The following is an 18,581-nucleotide window of genomic DNA, read 5'->3' on the forward strand; positions in this document are numbered from 1 at the left end:
CTGTATAGTTGATGTTATTGAGCTCTGTGTCTGTAATGCTTTTTAAAACACCTGTAAATGGCTTAGCTCAATATTATGTGTGATTTCTACCAAAATCAATAGAAATACTTATGCAATTAAAACTACAGAGTGGTGGACATTTTCAAAGGGCTGAGGCTGAACAAACTTGGAGGGCTTGAGTTTGATTTACTTCATAAAGGAACATCAAGGAACTCATACGTTATTGCTGTTAATTACTCTTGGCTATTTCAAATGTAATAAAAATCTTTTGAATTAGATTTCATAATTAAATTTGGGATGAATGGTTACTAATCCAGCAAATGGAAACTCTGGGTTGCTAGTTTGGTGATGATTCCTTTGGGGAATTAATACTGATGAAATGTCTGAGGTTATCGGAGGTGTTCAGTTTCAGCCTGTAAGAGTAGAATGAAATTTAATTTCGTGTAGCACCTTTCAGAGAAAAATGCATTACAATAATAAGTTAAAAGCTGCCAGCAGAATATCCTGCAAAAGGAAACATGGCAGTGATTAAATTCCCTGGGTACCTCAACCTACAGTTTTTCTTTTATGTGGAAGTTTGTTAGACAAGTAAACATGACAGAACTTTCCAACCTTGGTAGTAACAGGAAGCAAGACAAGTCAGTCTTTAAAAACATATGTGACAGTTGTACAGCATGAGAATTTCATGGTCTGTACAATAGACATTTTAGTGTTGTAAGGAAAGCTAGACATTTCTGTGGAAGAAGAGAAAGGAGGCTTGCTCCTTTCAAGCAAAAGAACTTAATTGAAAATCATTTAGTATATGCAGTAGGGTATAATTTTTTTCTGTGCTTTGGTAACTCTTACATTCGCTCTATGTAAATACTTTTGGTCATTCAAGTATACTGAAAAGGAAGCTGGAAGGAACCACTGCTTATGATGTGATGAGTTGTGAGGATGAGCTGTTCAGAACTTGAAGGATTGGTATAGTCTTTCATATATGAATGGTAGAGAAAATGTTTTGGGGTAGTTGTTGATTTTTTTTATTTTTTTTTTGGTGGAGTTAATTGTACTGGTGTGTGCTAAACAGAACCTGGCAAAAAAATGAGAAATTTTGATACATTTTGCATACAGTGTTTAAAATCGTAATGGCTTCCAAATGAAAATGGTGAGTTCAGCTTCACAATTTGATGAAGGCTGTTCACGTAAGTTTAGTTCCCTTTCTCACCAGGCTGTAGAGCAAGTCACGCTGATAGGCCAAGTTTGCCAAGGGAAATTAAGAATTTTACAGACAGGATCTCAGACCTTTTTACAGACATCTTTGAAGATGAGTTCGCATCTGTTTCTTTTAAAATTGTCAGTGGCTGATAGCATTTGATTCCTGACTTTATAATTTAAAAACAATTTTATTTAGAAACACTCAATTTCTGAAAAGCAATCCAAACCAATGCATACTGCAACTGGCATGTTAGAATGATAATGAGGTTTTTAATGTTATGTGTAATTATGTAAGTATATTATTATCCATAAATGAACCGGTTAACTTATCTTATTCCTGGCTTATAACAGTGAGCTTGTGTAGCAGTACTTTACATTATGCTTTCAATATTTATGAACTAGATTTTAAATGAGAACAAATACATTTATAATTGGAAGTATAAGTAATGAGTAATATTATTTTTGCCTCAACAGTAAAAAAAAGCTCCAGACTAATCTAACAGTGTAATTTAAAACCAAGCACTTTCAATTACCTTGCCTATTTTAATCTTTCTGTATGCTTTTCCTTCTTAAAGATTATATTAAAGAAGAAAGCTTAATTCTCATTGCTTGATTACCACAGCCTAAAATAACTTGTTATATAAGTTGGCTTAATAAAGTAAACCAACTAAATTTTCCTCCTATTTCCTGTAAGAAAAGAAAAGATGCAAGTTTTTCATTTCAGTGCTGATTGGAAAATCAGCTATATACTGTTTATTGGAATTAAGCATCACAGAGTTGACGTTCTGAGATCGGAGATTTTGATTTTGACATGGGATGTCTTGGAAAATTGTCAACACTCATAACCTAAAAGGATAAAAAAAAATTGCATTGACAATTTTGAGTTTCTTATCTGTTTATAGTATGGATCAAACCATATTGTTGCTCTGCTGTTTAATTTATTAGTGAGAATGTACTAAATCTACAGGTAGGATGGAATTAGTGGTACGTAAAAACAAAGTGCTGTCTTCATAGAAGAGAAAGCATGGAAAGCCTGTAGAGTCCCAGAGCTGCTTTAATTTCTGCTTAGTTACCTTAGTTTGATGTGAGTGAAATGTTTGGCCATTTTCTTCACTTATGAGGTAAACGTGCTTGTCAAACCAGGGGGTTCTTGCAGTGAGCTATCTTTGTCCACCTCAGGGAAGAAGCAGAGTTTTTGAGGGCTCCCAGGCAAAAAGAACAGTGAGTTTGACGGTTTCCATTTGCCTTGACCATTCTCCTGTTTTTTAACTCCTGCCTCATTACCCAGATTTGCCCCAAGTTGCGCTACTTAAGTTGCAGTCAATAAAACAACAGAATAAGGCTGATAGGGAGTGCAGACCTGTACCATTAAGAACAGGCAGAAGGGGAATACTGCTCATGGGAAAGCTTCATTTTTCAATTTTTAATGAGCAAATTGGAGATGGGAGCTGCTAATGTCCAAGTGTAGGTTGGAAATGCAAAGTCTGCCTCAGAAGACAGGGATTCAGAAGGAATTTCAGAAGGAAACTGCTTCCTGCTTTGGTGTCTGGTAGAGACAGGATTCCAGACTCTGGAATCAGCAGGGAAGAAGGAATGAAAAAATCTATTTTTAAATCTCAGCTACTCCTGCTAGGTGAAGAAGGCCTGGTGAAAGGCTGACACAGGCCTATGTGAGGAGGAATGTTATTCAGTTTGACTTTTAAGGCCTCACAAAGTATACACAGACTTCATCTAAAGATTAATCAAGACTATCAGTCTAACAAACTGGGAGGCTTTGTCTATCTAAGTATCTACTCTTTGTACCATTTACCAGTGTTATTTATAACCTTATCAAATATTTAGTTTTGCAATGTGCTTTCCATCATTCTGTAACTAGCATCTATTTTTTACCCTTTTAATTAATAGTAATAAGCATATTCAATGTAGTGTTAAAAAAAAACCTGAAACAATAAAAATCAGAGCATTAGAAATACTCAAAGTTGTGCAGGTGAATGAAATGGTAGTAAAAAAGATATTTTACGTAACACTCTACTCAGTACAGGTAAGGCCACCAGCCTTGTGTACACAAGCAAAACATAAGTCAACTGGTGGATGCCCCATCCCTGGAGACTTTCAAGGCAAGGCTGGATCAGGCCCTAGGCAACCTGATCTAGCTGTGGATGTCCCTGTTTATTGCAGGAGAGTTGGACTAGATGACCTTTAAAGGTCCCTTCCAACTCTAAGGATTCTTTGATTCTGTGATTCTATAAATCAACTGGAAAGCTGAGGGGGAAAGAGCAACCATTCAGAATGAACAGCTTATGAGGAAAAGTCAGACAAAGTATGGCTGTTTAGGGAAAAAAAAGAAAAAAAAAAAAAGGATAGCTGAAAACCATTGAAAAGATCATAAAGACAGTGACCTACTTCCATGTCAATGGTAAAGAGAATAAAAAAAACAAATGACCTAAAATTCTAGTAAGGAAGAGTGAGATTAAACTATAAAACTCTTTAATGATAAGGATAATAAAGCACTGAAAAAGATACCATGGAATGACAGTTTCTCTACAACTGGCAGTTTTAGTTTTAGGGTTTTTTTAATTGGTAGCTTCTATGTAGGTCGCCCTGAAAGTAATGCCTCCTATTTGTTTCCATGGAAACTACAACAGATACAAAGAGCACAATAACACTATTCGATAGAGTAAATTCTCAGCTACAAAACACTGCTTTTCAACACAGTCAACACCACTAGCTATGCATTTTTGCTAGCAATGAACAAGAGCTGCATGCCATGTTCATAACAGTCTGCACCAGCAGAGGTGACCAACTGTCACAGTTGTCACTGCTGAAATGCACCACCCACCACTTCACTGTGCTCGCATCCACTATTTGGTCTCCAGAAATGTTCAGTAAGTGTTGATGAATGTCAATGGGTGCAATTTTTTCCATGTAGTGGAATTCAGTGACACCTTTGCTTCATATGCACTTCCATGTCAGACGCCATTCTGTCAGACTGCCCCTCTGCTGCCATCTGTCACATGGCAACAAAATGTAATGGAATATTGGCGGCAACCAATACTCAACCTCTACTGCCATACCACCAATATCCTTCTCTGACATCATGGGACATTATAAAATAGGAGGCATTACTTAAAGAGCAGCCCTTGTATAATACAGATTTCTGTTCAGCTCTACCAAAAGTAATATTCCTCATCTTTTAATTTCAGTAATAAACTGGCTTTGTCCTGTTCCCTCTGAGGTGAAACCTGATAGTGTCTCAACTTAGAGACTGTCCAGTCTAGTTAAACTATTTTCTCTCGCTCTTTAATAATGTGTGTTGTAACTGCTGTTTAATTTCTCTAACAATGAGATATTCTGATTTACTTGGTGAAGATGAGGGGGAGATGATAAAAAGAATTGGAGAGTGATGACTGTAAATCTTAAAAATAGATCTTCCCTCCTCAATTAGCATTATGCATCTTCATAATTCTCTACTGATAGAAAATAAAGATCTAAGACACTGTTAAAAACAGAAACTTGGGGTGAACGTTTCTGGCAAAATAGTTATATTTTAAAAAAATCTTGGAATCAGAATAAAGAGATTAGTAATTGCAGTTACCTTCATAATATGATCATAGTTTTATGATATTAAGAAAATAAAAATTAAGGAACTGTGAATAGGTGTAATCAAGAATCTAGCCTGAATAATAGACAGGTGCAACAACTGAAAGTAAAAACAGGTCTGATTGTTTATTTTTGTTTTACTGTTTTGAGTGAAGAAGGTATAATCCATGGAAGCATCATTATTCTTTTCACATCTTAGTCTAAACTGCAATTTTTCCCATAACATTTTTATTAATTCTGTGATTATATATGGACAGTTGCGATTCGGAGGCATGGCAGAAAATAAGCCACCCAGCCGATGTGGAGAGAGGTCTGTCAGAGGATGCTGAAGCTTTTAGTGAAAGCGTTTGCAATGCTCTTTTCCTGTGGTGAAGATAGCAATTTCTTTGTAGCACAGCACACTGCCATAGCAGACTCATCTTGTGCTGGTGTGTCCAGCCTCGTACTGTGATCACGCTGGTGTTTGTACCTGGTGCTCTGCTGCGGCTGTTTGTGCCTCGTCAGCATCTCTGGTGTGTGTGGTCAGCTTACATGGTCCTGGGGTGATCTCTGTCTCCAGCAGCTTGGGGCCATCTGCCATACTCTAAGGAGAAACTTTCTGTATCTTCAAATGTGATGATGATGACTATTATCGTATTTGTGGATTTAGTTGTTATAAGGAGTATAACTCAGTGCTGTGTGAAACCTAATGATTAAGCAAATTAAAGAGTGCACACACTTCACTGTGTGTGCACAGATATTGTAGGTTGCTCAGCTTGTAAAAATTGTCCCAACCTGTTGACTTTGGGGACTGTAATTCCACGAAAATTTAAACAAGCTGATGATCTGCTGCTGCATTTTGGTCATAGTAAACAGAAATTCTTACTGATTTTTAAGATGTGATTTTTTTCCTTAAAATAATCATGTTAACTATTTACTGTCTCTTCAACCTGCTTCACATGGAAAGCAAGGTTGACACAGGTCTTAAAGTTGTCAGAGAATAAGGAAGAGGCATCTGAAGAAAATGGAATTTTGCTGAAGCCCTTGTAGTTTGCTCACCAGCTCTTTGCAAGCAGTGTGTCCTACCCATCTGAGTCTCAGACCAGGTTGCTCTGTGTGCAACGTGAAGAGACTTGGTGTTGATAAATATATATTGTTTAATACCACCCAGACAACTTTGCATTCCCTTTTGTCTCTAGGATTTTTAGGTGGGTTTGTTTATGTATCGTGTACTCCCACACCTCTCAACCTCCTTTTCTATATAGTACTGTTCACACGTTTTCATGTATTTGTCTTTACTTGCCACGTGAGAGAGATCCAAGTCATTGGAAACATCTGTTAGCAAAATTGCTTTCATTGAAGATATCTTGTTTTTGTTGTTCTCTTTTGTATATTTTTTCTTGAATCCCTAATATGAATCTTTCCCCTGCTACTTAAGCCAGCTGCTGCTATTGCCTTCTGCTATTTTTCTGGAAGTTGCTCAGAGATGGCTTGTAGGGCACTCTTTGTTAGTGCGGCTAACACTGTGTGTTCTCATATGGGGAAAAGCCTGAATTGTAGAAAGTCATAGAAATACATGGAAATGAAGGTTTGTGACGTTTTTGAAAACACCAGAAGTATTGAACTGTTGTGCAGTAATCTGCAGAATGCTTTGGCTAGAGGATACATTCAATTTAAATAGAATTAACTTCTCTTTGTTCTGTTGTCACATCAAATATTACCACTGCCTGTGCTTTTATTGGTAAATTGCATTATCAGTTTGAGAATTTGTCAGTGACAAAAGGGACAGTATTTTAGTCAGTAAAACTGCTAGGGCATGAATAATGTGTTCTCTCCTTTTAACAGAAAAGAATGGCTTGCAACAGTCTTGCTGCCCGAGTGAAACAATACAATCTGTCTGCTGCATGATGTCATTGCCAGAAGCCAAATAGTGCAGTTTTTGTTTTAATGGAAGGGTTCTTTCACATTGCTGGTTTTACATGATGGGAATGTGGTTGGAAATGCTTCCTGTTCCGTTCACAAGCCCCAGGCTCTGCATGCATTTCAGCTTCAAAAATGACAGCTGAAACCAATTAGGCAGAATTATGGGACAGCTAAGTCACATGTAGATTTATCATCACTGAGGATGAGGAGGGAGAGTGTATTGCATGAAAAGTAGAAATGGCTAATTTAATTAGAAGAGAATGACTGCCAAATTATTATGGAAAAGGGCTGGGGAAGTAGAGTCCATTTCATGTCATTGGCAGTGCCTTTAAAAGTAGACGTCCTGCCCTTTGTCTGAACACATTTTTTGTTGGTTAGCAGAGCCTCTGATTTCTGAGCAAGAGAGTTGAGCAAAGTATTTGATGTTCAGGTGAAGCACAGAGTATATCTGAGGACATTTGTAGCTTGTAGTTTACTCATCTATTCATAATTAGAATTCTTTCTTCAAGAGGAGTCTGTATTGTCAACATTTGTCTCTCTCTCTCTCTTTTTTTTTTTTCTGTTTGCATACTCTCTTTCTTCCAGAAGTAGAATGCAATGTATGTAAACCTTGGTTCAGCTGTATAAATATCAGCCCACGTTCTTTTCCGCTCAGCAGACAATTATACGCAGTATGCTCACAAACATAGACATGCATGTGTCTGCTAACATAAACCAGAGTCTTACTGAACAGAAATGACCTGCACACACATATGCATTGCCCTGAATTTAAAGAAAAACCCCAATACATTTCTTCATGTGAACTTACGTAGCTGAGAGAAGGTAGCACAAAGACTTGATAGAGCCTACCTCAAGGACATGCAGCTACATGTGCCAGAACCCCACATTCAAGTTGCATCTCTGGAGCGATGATCTTCTGGTCTAACTTAGCAAAATACATCTGCTTGAAGAAATATGATGCTAAAAAAATTGACCAGTTAATTTGCCTCAGAAAAATTGTTATTTGTACCTAAGAACTTTTTCTTTGAAGTTTCTCTCTCTCCTCTCAGAAACTTGGCTTTAGTCTTTCACAACTCTTAATGGTGTAGATTACATCAACAGAGCCAGTAGAACTGCTTCTGTGGGAGGCACTGATGGGGGGAGGTTGAATTGTTTACTTAAAGCATAACAGATTTTGTACAAAATGTTAAGTGGCAAAGTCAAGTTCTTGAAATTAATGGGTACCAATAGAAGGATTGCCTGTGTGATCTCTTTTTGGCATCTTTGGAAGACCCTGCTGTGCAGACCTGCAGAAGAATGTGCAGTGAAAGCATGGCCTGGTATTTATTGCACTGTACTCTTTTATTTTTGGATGCCACAATGGAAACCCTCATCATAACCACAGTTTTATGCTGTTATTGCAAGTTTGCACTACAGTTCAGAAATGATGGGCTTCTGCTATTCCGCATGAGATTCTGTCTCCCTTGCAAAAGTGTCACACACTCACACCTGTGACAAAAGTCAGTCAAAACACAGAAGGCCAAATACTCTGAAAATTGAAAACTGAAGAGCTTTTATTGACTTCCCTAAATCAGTGTTCTTGCAGACTCTTTTCTCTGCGCTTCAATTCCCTACCTGATATAAAGGAATAATGTCACATCTCCCCTGAATTGCTCTCAAAATCATTTATGTTTGTGAAGCATGTGAATAGTGTAGCAATAAACAGGGCAGGAAAGCCCATGAGATTAATATTTCTGCCTTCAAGTAGTAAATAAGCCAGAGACTGCAAGCTGTGTGAGAAAGGAAAGGAGAAAAAACCAACCCACCGCAAAACCAGAACAGCTGTTCTGTAATCAAATACTCCTAATTCTGCTCAATGAGTATGTCTCCTCCTGCAAGGAGGAAAGTATGCGATCACATCAGGCATTTGCAAATTTATCACAGTGTAAATTCATTGAGCAAACAAATGAAAGGTTGGATAAACGCTATTAATCATGGAGTTTCCTCGCTTTTTAGTTCTTCACTATGGAAGCTTGATTCAGTTCTGTTTAGTTCTGTGTAGCTGAGATAAACAGATGACTGCTAGTACACTATTTGTACATATACCTATGGGTAAATTAGTGGAATTTTAAGAGTAGGAAAGAATGTGATTTTTAATTTATCTGAAATATCAAATAATCTGTCAGCGTGGAATTACTCATGGTGATTTATCTGTGCTGGGGATTAACAGTGCAACTGACAGAGTTATTAGAAGCTATAGCTTGAAGCAGAACTAGCCTAGCCAGGTCAGCTTGGGATCGGGATGTGTGAGACAGGCATTTCCAATTTCTGGGGAGTCCCTAATGCATTCCTAGTGTATCCTGCTTACCTGTGAGGCATCCTCACCTCTGAGATACTGGAGAGAGGACTGTTAAAGGTGTTTAGTTCATTTGTTTTCTTCTTTATTACCATGTTTCACCGTAGTTTTATGTTATAACCAATACATAATTCTGTCTTGTATTTTCTTTTAGAGATTATGTTTAATTAGACCAAAGTGCTAACCACAGCAAACCCTTGGAGGGTGATATGTCATGCTGTATCTGCAGCCACTGTTCCACTTGGCAAAGCATGTTGACTTCTGGCTTGAAATATAGTTTAGTCTACTATACGGTGCCATAGATATACAGGGAATGCCATTAGAAAAGTACTTTTGCCTAGTTTTCTGCTTCCTTTTCTCATGCTTTCCTGAATCTCACATTCATGCCATCATCTGCAATGCCAGCCGAGCACACAAGCACTGGAGTGGGCGCTTGCCTGCCAAAAGGGAAAATGGCATAGAAACAGCTCTCTGCTGTGCTGTCAGCTTTCCTGTGTGTACTATTTAATTCAGTGCACATTGAGACCCTACCTTGGGAAAAGAATAGTTGTGCTATCCCTCTACCTTCTTTTTTTAAGTGAGAAACAATGTACTATAATTTTATGCATTGCTTTCCTGGTTGTTAACATAGTGTTTGGTTGCTTTTATGAAAAAGATTAACTTATTTTTAAGAGAAGTTATTGAAAGATTTGAACACAAAATACTTTGCACTTCTGTTTACGGTCTGAATGAAGATCTTCTAAAGTTTTCTCTTTGTGTGTCGCTTGTAAGAAGGGGAAAAAATAGATGCCAAAAGGCTGCTGCAGGTGCTGCCCAACTGACTGTTAGTTTTCAAGGATTCTCTAGAAGTTCTTGCATGCATGAAATTTGCAGTAGATACAGGTAATCGGTTTTCACAGAACTGCTGATGCAAGTTATACCAGGCTACCAGTTGTCCTGGTCCTTGGGATAGGAAGAAGTAGTGAATGATACATAAGACAAATGAGATTGTAGCTGATGATCATGTGTAGAGTAAAAGCATCAGATGATAACTGAAGTGTAAGTGGAAGAAAATGGGTTTATCCTCACAACTCATTGCAAGTCTATGGGAAATAAAACAATTGATGTGACCGAAGAGACAGAGGGGTCTTAGAAAGCTCTTAGTTAAAAATAAATAAATAAATAATGACAGGGTTAGCAGTTGACTTTCTTAGCTTCCTTGCTGTTGATACAGTAACACAAAACAAAGCCGGCTAAGGTGCTGATGAATGCTGAAGGTGATGCCTGGTCTGTTTTTGGCACAGCTTATTGATACAGTTGCAGAAAACTAATGGGAACCACTGTATGGACAGCAAATATTCACTAACTTGGATATGTTTTTCAGTTACTTTGTAAATGTGCTTACTAATTTTATAGCGGTAACTGTGAGCTGAAGTATGTATTACTGCAGCTCGTGTTTTGGAGGAAGTCCTGTTCTGTAGTACTTGCGGTGATGCATCCGTTTGAGTGTGAGATTTGCATGGTTCACTTTGGGACCAAGCAATATCCTGCAGTGAAGACACTTGCTAGCTTGAAACCAAGGAAGAACAACAAAAAAAGTATGATAGTACACAACAACATCAACTTGTGCATTAATTCCATGCGCACATTGCATTTTCATCGTTTTTGAAGATGATACATAGCTGTGTGTCAGCGTCTTGCATCATAGCAGATGTAAATTTCCGTATGTATCCATCAGATAATTCCCCAAAAGAGCATTGTGCTGCACAGAGAAACTGCTTTGGTATGTGGAAGGCAGTTTTTATCCAAAACTCTCACCTTCAAACTTCCCCTATTTAGTTGATCTGTCTGGATGCAAGGCAGGCATCACGAAGCAGCTTTTCAAGGAATGCTGGATGATTTTTACCAGATGTGTTCTGAAACCAGATGTAGAAGACAGAGTGGTTTGGGTGGTTATTCCAGTGCATACTTTTGCTTTGTTTATTCTGAACATAATTCCAGAAGCTGAGTTGAGCAAACAAATCAGAGAAGCAAAATGCCACTTCACTGAGAGTATGCTGCTGGTTGGTAGGGAAGTGAAGAAATGCAAGAGAAAAATTCAGAGAAAAGAATGATTCCATAGTAAAAATAATGAATACTTATTGGTAAGCAGTAAGTGTTGTACCAATGAATAGCATTAATCAATACATTGCAAGTCTCCTTATTTTCTGAAAATATTTTATGGTGTATTTGCAGGAAATATATGCAACTCTGAAGTGAAAATGTGGACATTTGAGTCTTCAGTAAGGCACTTTGCTAAAGCTTCTGTAATTAATAGCTGTATGTGTGTAATATGTGGTTCTTTTTGAGCTGAAAAGTATCATCGAATACTCTGATATGCTATGCCTCTTAAATTTATTTTCTAAATCATTAAACTATCTTAACCTAAAATTACTTTTAAATGGCAATGTTTTAATGAATAATATGAGTAGCATTTGAGGTTCTGCCTTAGTTTCTTCCTCTTCCCCCGTGTTTTAACTGTATGGCATTGATAGTGATGTGGTCCTACAAGCTATAAAATGACACTGAGATTCAAATAATACATTTACCATATGCAGGACATTAGAAACAAATTCAATTTACATTCACTGAATATTCATATCAGTCAGGTTAAGATTATTAAAAAAAAAACATAGCTTAAAGGTACATGTGTGTGTGAAAAATCTCCTTATTTTCCATTTGTTCTCTCCACTCCTAAGTAGGAGGATATTTATTATTGTAGTCATACAGATATTAATACACTTTTTTCCGTCTGGCTTTCTTTTAGCACACTGATTTATGTCAGTACATGGACAAACACCCTGGAGGGCTTCATCCGGAAAATGTGAAGGTAAGAGTCAAAAAGGACACGCAAGACAAGTACAGTAATGATAAATGTATGTATAAAGTCCTGTCAGTGGTTTTGTTGAAGCTAATTATTAGCTAAAGGGAAAATGATTGGCATTTGAAGTATATACATGCATACACATATATCTATATATAAAATAAAAATATTTGAACTTTCCTCTAAAAAGAACTTGTGTAATCTCTAAAATTGATTCCAGGACAGAAGGTATGAGTAAATAGTGTTACAGAGTTGGTAATCCCTCTCTTCCGTTCAAAGGTTTCCTCTTAAGACAAGACAATATGGCCATAAAACCCCCAAGTAAACATGCTGTAGGCTTTGGTGAGGTACTTCACTTTAGGGTTATGGAGTCTAAGGGGACTGGTACAAGTTATATTAGCTGACTGCACTGCTCTTTGTATGAACATATTCAATCCTTTAGCTCCTTCATTCTGATTAGGCATTTTCATAGCTGATCTTACTTTTTTTTCATTTTTCTGTTCTAAGATAGAAATTAAGAATCATTGTGCAGCAAGGGAGTGTTATTAGCAGGATTTAATGGCTAAATAGATTGGTAGAGACTGGATTCAGTTGCCTTCTGGGAATTAAGCCAAATTATTTTAGCATTAAAGGGAAGCCAATCAGACATGCAGAGGGTGTCTTGTGCATGTAGATCACACAGATATTTATTACACTTGTCTTGCACTTTGACATCATTCCCATTGTTGTTCTTTGGAAGTGCTTAAATCTTCTCTTTTCATGCTGAGACTTTTGTTCAGTACCTTGTTTCCCAAACAGAGAAATTGAGAAATTCATGGAAAAATAAATACTTTTTCCCTGGAAAATTCAAAAGACCTGTTTGGTTTAAGAAAACAAAATATTTCAGTAAATTTTTTTTTTGCAATAGCTGATCATTGTTGTACATCAGTCAGTTGTATTACATGGATTAATTTTCTGCGATCTTTTACTGAACAGTGGCACGGGCAGTGTATTAAATTAAATGAAAATGATTGCTGTCAAAAAAAGAAACAGTACAATTCTTCCTATTGTGCATATTTGGTGAAAGTGAAATAAACAGAATTCCTTTTGAAAATAAGTGATGCGCGTGCTGCAAGATAGCATCCTTGTAACCTGTAACTGTCACTCTGACATTTTGGCAGTGTGGACAGGAAAGGTCTTTCTGAAGCCACTGGCTTTATAGTCTCTCTCTTAGCACAGCCCTCCAGTGTGGGCCACGTAGAGCTTTTCCTTTGCCACAGCTCCTGAACATCTTCACTGCTCAGTTTTGGAAGTTTTGTTTCATGTGCTGAATGTGTTTCTTGATACAGTGACTTTGTGTTTCACTTCCCTTTGTGGAAAGCTGTACATTCAGCTCTGTGAGCTTTGGGATAAGCTACAGTTGGTTTTGAAAGTCCCTTATGCTGCTTCATCCTCATAGGAATACTGCAGGGCTGCAGCGCTGGGTAACTTAAGACCTAATATGTAGCAGTCATTGTAGCTTTAATTGTTTCCCACTGCGAGGAGATTGGAATTCACATAATTCTGCTTTTTCTTGACAATATCAGGGCCCAGTGGGCTTGTGTCGGAGGAGGACAGGCGTACATGGATAATTAGGCTTGCTAATGCATCACTCCACTAAATCCTGAGTTACCTGTCTTCTGAAGCAGATTTATCACAGAAACCATATATAAATGTTGAGGCTGGAGGAAGGCTGTGCAGGAAAGCTTTGCTGTTTAGCTGGCTAGCTGCCCTAGGGGCTTTGCTAAGTGCTGGATGAGTTGCAGAGGGAACTGCAGCAGGAAAAGCCTTTCCCCCTCAAAGCTTGCTGCAGCTGCCTTTACAATCTAGGAGCAGTGTTCAGCAACACTTCCAGAGTTTATGAGAAATATTTCTTTAAGTTGCTAAGCGTAGAGTCAGATTTACTGCTAGTTCTATTTTTTTTTAATTAAATACATGTGGATTAATAATAGAAAGGAAGCTGGAAAAAGAGGGAAAAACATGGGGAAGTTGGAGCAGATGAAACTGTCCTTCTGCCATAAGTGTCCTGCTGGACAATTAAAATTACTTTTTCTTCTCTTAGACAATATTAATGAAGATTGATTGTAGGTATTATGTAGGATCTATTAGCAGGCCAGCAGCAAAAGCTAGCCTTAATTTATAGCAGTACTAAAACCTAGCATGGTGATTTGAGCTCCTACCATTCTAACACTGAATCAGCCTGTCTGGGGTTTTAGTGGAATCTTTACCTGCTCTGAAGCTGTGAGGCAAAGAAAACTGCTCAGCCAAACACAGGGCTTTCTTCAGCAGGGAAGACAGGCTTTGCAGAGTAAGGAACTCAGTCCCGAATGCTAACAGCTCCCAGCCAGCATGCAAATTAAAAGCCTGCGTTGCTCTTTTCTTGCAGAGGGGTATGATGGTTACTGCATAATATCTTAATGCTTTGTTGCACTGTACTCAATTTGTTAATGCATGCAGTCACAGCTCTGAGGCTTTGTCACCTATTTTGGTTCTAGCTTCTGGACACAGTTGTCCATCTAAAGCTATAGCTGATATTTAAGGGTTGAACTGAGCTGTGCTAATTAGCCTTCTCTCCCACCAGCTCCTTCTTGCTACAGTTTCAGAATTTAGACAGTGTTTGTTCAGAATTGCTGGTTATGTGATCCCCAAATCCATTTTTAAAAACTTCCACTTGAGCAATTGTATCCCAGAAGCAGCAAATTAGTCTCGGCTCTCTGGGGCTAACCTGTGGGATTAAGCCGTTGATGCTCTCCTGGTGTGACCAAAGGCCCCCTGCCTTCTAATTTTGTTCTAGAGGAAACTACAGGCTACTGATGGATATTTCTTTCTGGCTTGTTGCCAGCTGTTATAAATACAAAACCAGGTAATCTTTCTTTTTCCAAAAATATTGTACATTAGTTCCTATAAAACAGGACTTTGTAGAAGCAAAGGCATTATTTACTTATGTTTTGGTTTCTGTGGAACATATTAATCCTAATTACATTTCTGAATTTTCACCATACTTACAAGCTAAAACAATGCTGTTCCCTCAGGCTTACTTTTAGATGAAGAACTGTAAATAAAATAAAATCCAAATTAGTTTGATGGACACACATACTGCTGTCCCCTTGGGTATTGTGTTTGACATTGCCTTTCTTTGTGGTTTTGGATAGGATATTTGCTGTCACTTAGATATTTTAAATAAAGAATAAGCAGAATATTAAAAGTATGTGGAAATATGAGGAAGAATGTCTCCATTTGTAGTTGTAAGAGTCTTGGTATGATATGCTCAAGCAAACAAAAAATACTGTTTTGTTTGTTTTTTTTTTTTAGCATTTTTAGTGGTGTGTATGTATTCACACAGTGATTCTAGAATTTTTTACTCCTTGTGTGGAAGCTCAAGTCTTAAAAAAAAAAAAAACAAAAAAAACCAATTGGTTTTTAAACTCTTCAAAGAGTTTGTGTGTGAAGCTTTGTTATCTAATATTGTTTTTAATGCACCTGTTCCTGAGAAAGTTTAACCAAGTATCTTGCCATCCAGAGGGACATAGACAAGCTTGATCAATGGGCCCAGCAGAATCTCATGAGGTTCAACAAATCCCAGTGCAATGTCTTGCACCTGGGTCATGGCAACCTCCACTATCAGTACAAACTGGGGGACGAAAGGATAGAGCATAGCCCTGCTGGAAAGGACTTGGGAGTACTGGTGGATGGTAGCTGGACATGAGCCAGCACTGTGCTCTTGCAGGCCAGTAAGCCAACCGTATCCTGGTCTGCATCAAAAGAAGTGTGGACAGCAAAGTGAAGGAGGTGATCCTGCTCCTCTGTTCCATGCTGTGAGACCTCACCTGGAGTACTGCATCCAGGTGTGGAGTCCTCAGTACAAGAAAGACATGGTTCTGTTGGAGCATGTCCAGAGGAGGGCCAAAAAATGATCCAAAGGATGGAACACTTCCTCTACGAGGTCAGGCTGAGAGAGCTGGGGCTGTTTAGCCTGGAGAAGAGAAGGCTCCGTGGAGACCTGAGAGTGGCCTTTCAGTATCTAAAGGGGGGCTGTAAGAAAGAAGGGGACAGATCCTTTAGCAGGATCTATTGTGACAGGATGAAGGAAAATGGTTTCAAAGTAAAAGAAAGGAGATTATGATTGGATATAAAGAAAATGTTTTTTACAATAAAGGTGGTTAAGCACTGGAACAGGTTGCCCAGGGAGTTGGTGGATGCCCTGTCCCTGGAGACATTCAAAGTCAGACTGAATGAGGCTCTGAGCAACCTAATCTAGCTGTAGGTGTCCCTGTTCATTGTAGGAGAGTTAGAACTAGATGACCTTTAAAAGTCCCTTCCAACTCAAATGATTCATGCTTCTATGATCTTGATTACTTAAGTGTGCTAGAGGCCCACAGCACCTTTATTAGCTAGAAGGGAAATTGGCAGAAAGTAGTAATTTCAGTCCATAAATTCTCTAAAGATAGTTAGTTCCAAATGCACAGTTGTATACACCTTTGGTAGCTAACAAACTTGCATGTCTACCATTTTTTTTTGTAACTATATGTGAATGTACTGTGGATGGTATTACAACTAGAGATGAGGACAGAAAAAAAGCTAATCATTAAATAAGTCCTTGTTTACTAGGCAAAGTCTTGTCTTCTTTTCTCTGGTTTTGAAGATGTCTTTTTCAGTTTTTCCAAAACTGAAGGTAGACAAATATCTCAAGTACATGTCCCCGTGTACTGATGCAGCCTGGATGGAGCAGAGAGATGTGTGCTGTGTGGATCTACCAAGATCCAAAGTGTGACTGGCAGACTGAGGCACAGGACTTACTCCTGACTTCCTGCAGTTCATGCTTCTTGGACTCTTGAAATATCTGGGTTGCTTTCTACAGCATAAGATCAAAGGGTCACAGTAGCGAATGGAGTCCTGCAAGTTCCTTTTCATGATGAGCTTCATTTTGATTTGTGCCTCTTTTGGTCTGGTACAGGGCCACCTTCTCACCATTTTGACTTATCTGCTTGGTTCTCCTAAGTCTTTGCAGCTGTCTACAGATGGCGCTTGTTTCGTAAACTTATAATTTAGTTTTTAAATATCTACTTTTAGGCACTCCAGCACATCCTGTTAAAATGTATCACACTGCTAAAACTGTTCTTAACCTTCCTTTTACCTTGGAAATAATAGAGCTATTTAACTGCATTTTTTACTCCATATTATTCCATTCCCAGTCACATTTTATTTTTATCTGTACTTAACATCGTTTTTCCATTTTGATTCATTTATTTTATAGCTGAGTTCATTTTCTCTAACTTGTATTATTGGTAGAAGAAGTGGAGCATAGGCTCACATCTGTCATGTCTGCATTGCCTGTTTGTATTCCTTCCCTTAAAATAAATATATTAGTGAAAGCTGGCTTGCTTCTTAATTAGCGATGCTGCATTGAAATAGCTGTAGTCTTTCGGGAAAGGCAAAAAGAGAGTTTTTCTCTCTGCCCTTTTTTCTCTGCTCACACTGTTAGAGGTAATATTGGTTTGTGTGAGCATTTGACTTCAAAAAAACATCTCTGACAAAATAAAAAGTCACTCACCTCTTACCCACTGTTCCTCAATCTGTGCAACACCAGCCTGAATGACAATGTGCTTGTCAGCCAGACAAAAACTGTCTCCATCTCTTAAAATCACTTGCTAAATCTTTTACTTCAGGCAACTTGGAAGGCTCCTATCATCTACTGTGACTGGAGGGAGCAGGAGCTTCCAGTTTGTTCATCTTCCATCTAATATTACTGCTCTGATTTGTTCCTCTCCCTGGGCACCTTTTCTCTTCCCAGGGCCAAAAAGCAATAAGGAGAAATAGACAGGCTACTGTTGATGAACTTTGCATGCAGGGAAAAGGAGTATTCAGCCTTCTCCCAGGAGTGCTTGACTTCAGCTCTTAACCATCTCAGTTCTGAGCCTTCCTTGCTCCTCCTAGGAAGTGAGATGCAGCAGATTTCCACGTAGAACTGATGGACATTTGTTTTGAAGCAAAATCTCAACTCCCACCTACAACATTTAGAACAGTGCTTTATCACTCAAAGACTGAAGTTCTAAGTCAGAGAAAATAGTTGACTCTCAAGGTGACATATGTCTTTGGCAAAGTATGGGGTGGAATTCAGGTACTGAGTTTCTAATGACAGCACTGTAATCTCTAGTACAAATATGTTTAAATTTCATGCAAAAAAAAAGAAAGAAAACTAGTTTTCAGTATTAAATCTCCTACAAAAAAATAGATGAAAATAAATGTAATGATTAGAAATTGTTGAAACATTATGGGGTGCTATAATATTTTTCCATGCCAAGTGCTCAAGAAGTGATCAGTCAATTCTAGTGCTCTAAGTTAACAAAAATGAAAAAAAAAATCCCAAATCAGATATGCCAAAAGTACTGGATTTATTAAACTGAGGTTTTATTATTGGCCTCCTAAACAAGATGAAGTGCAGGATGAATTGAAAATACTGAAATACAGTTATGTGATATTATCAGAGATCTCAGGCTTGCTTTGGCACTTGTGTCTTTTGCAGCATTCATATATTCCTCTCCACACAGCAGTACTGTGAACGTTGTCCTTAACTAATGATTGCAGTTTTAAAGTAGAATCTGATCTTGACAGATGAATAATTTTGGCATTTAATGACTAATGTGAAAATTAATAATTTGAGTCGAAGCCACAGAGTAGTTATCTTAT

The 18,581-nt window shown here is 38.0% G+C and overlaps 1 protein-coding gene across 5 annotated transcripts in view; it reads left to right on the forward strand.

Annotated features, from left to right (window-relative positions):
• Nucleotides 1-18,581, forward strand: part of CDK14 (cyclin dependent kinase 14) — a 318,720-nt gene that overhangs the window by 130,677 nt on the left and 169,462 nt on the right. For all 5 annotated transcript variants that reach the window (XR_002434949.1, XM_021386034.1, XM_021386037.1 and 2 more), the window contains one exon: nucleotides 11,820-11,882. Coding sequence is in view for 4 of the 5 variants with exons in the window: in XM_021386034.1 (XP_021241709.1) it covers nucleotides 11,820-11,882 (63 nt within the window). In the remaining variant the exon portion in view is untranslated. The remainder of the gene's footprint in view (nucleotides 1-11,819; nucleotides 11,883-18,581) is intronic.

The sequence above is a fragment of the Numida meleagris genome, chromosome 2 (assembly GCF_002078875.1).
Source record: "Numida meleagris isolate 19003 breed g44 Domestic line chromosome 2, NumMel1.0, whole genome shotgun sequence".
Lineage (NCBI taxonomy): Eukaryota > Metazoa > Chordata > Aves > Galliformes > Numididae > Numida > Numida meleagris.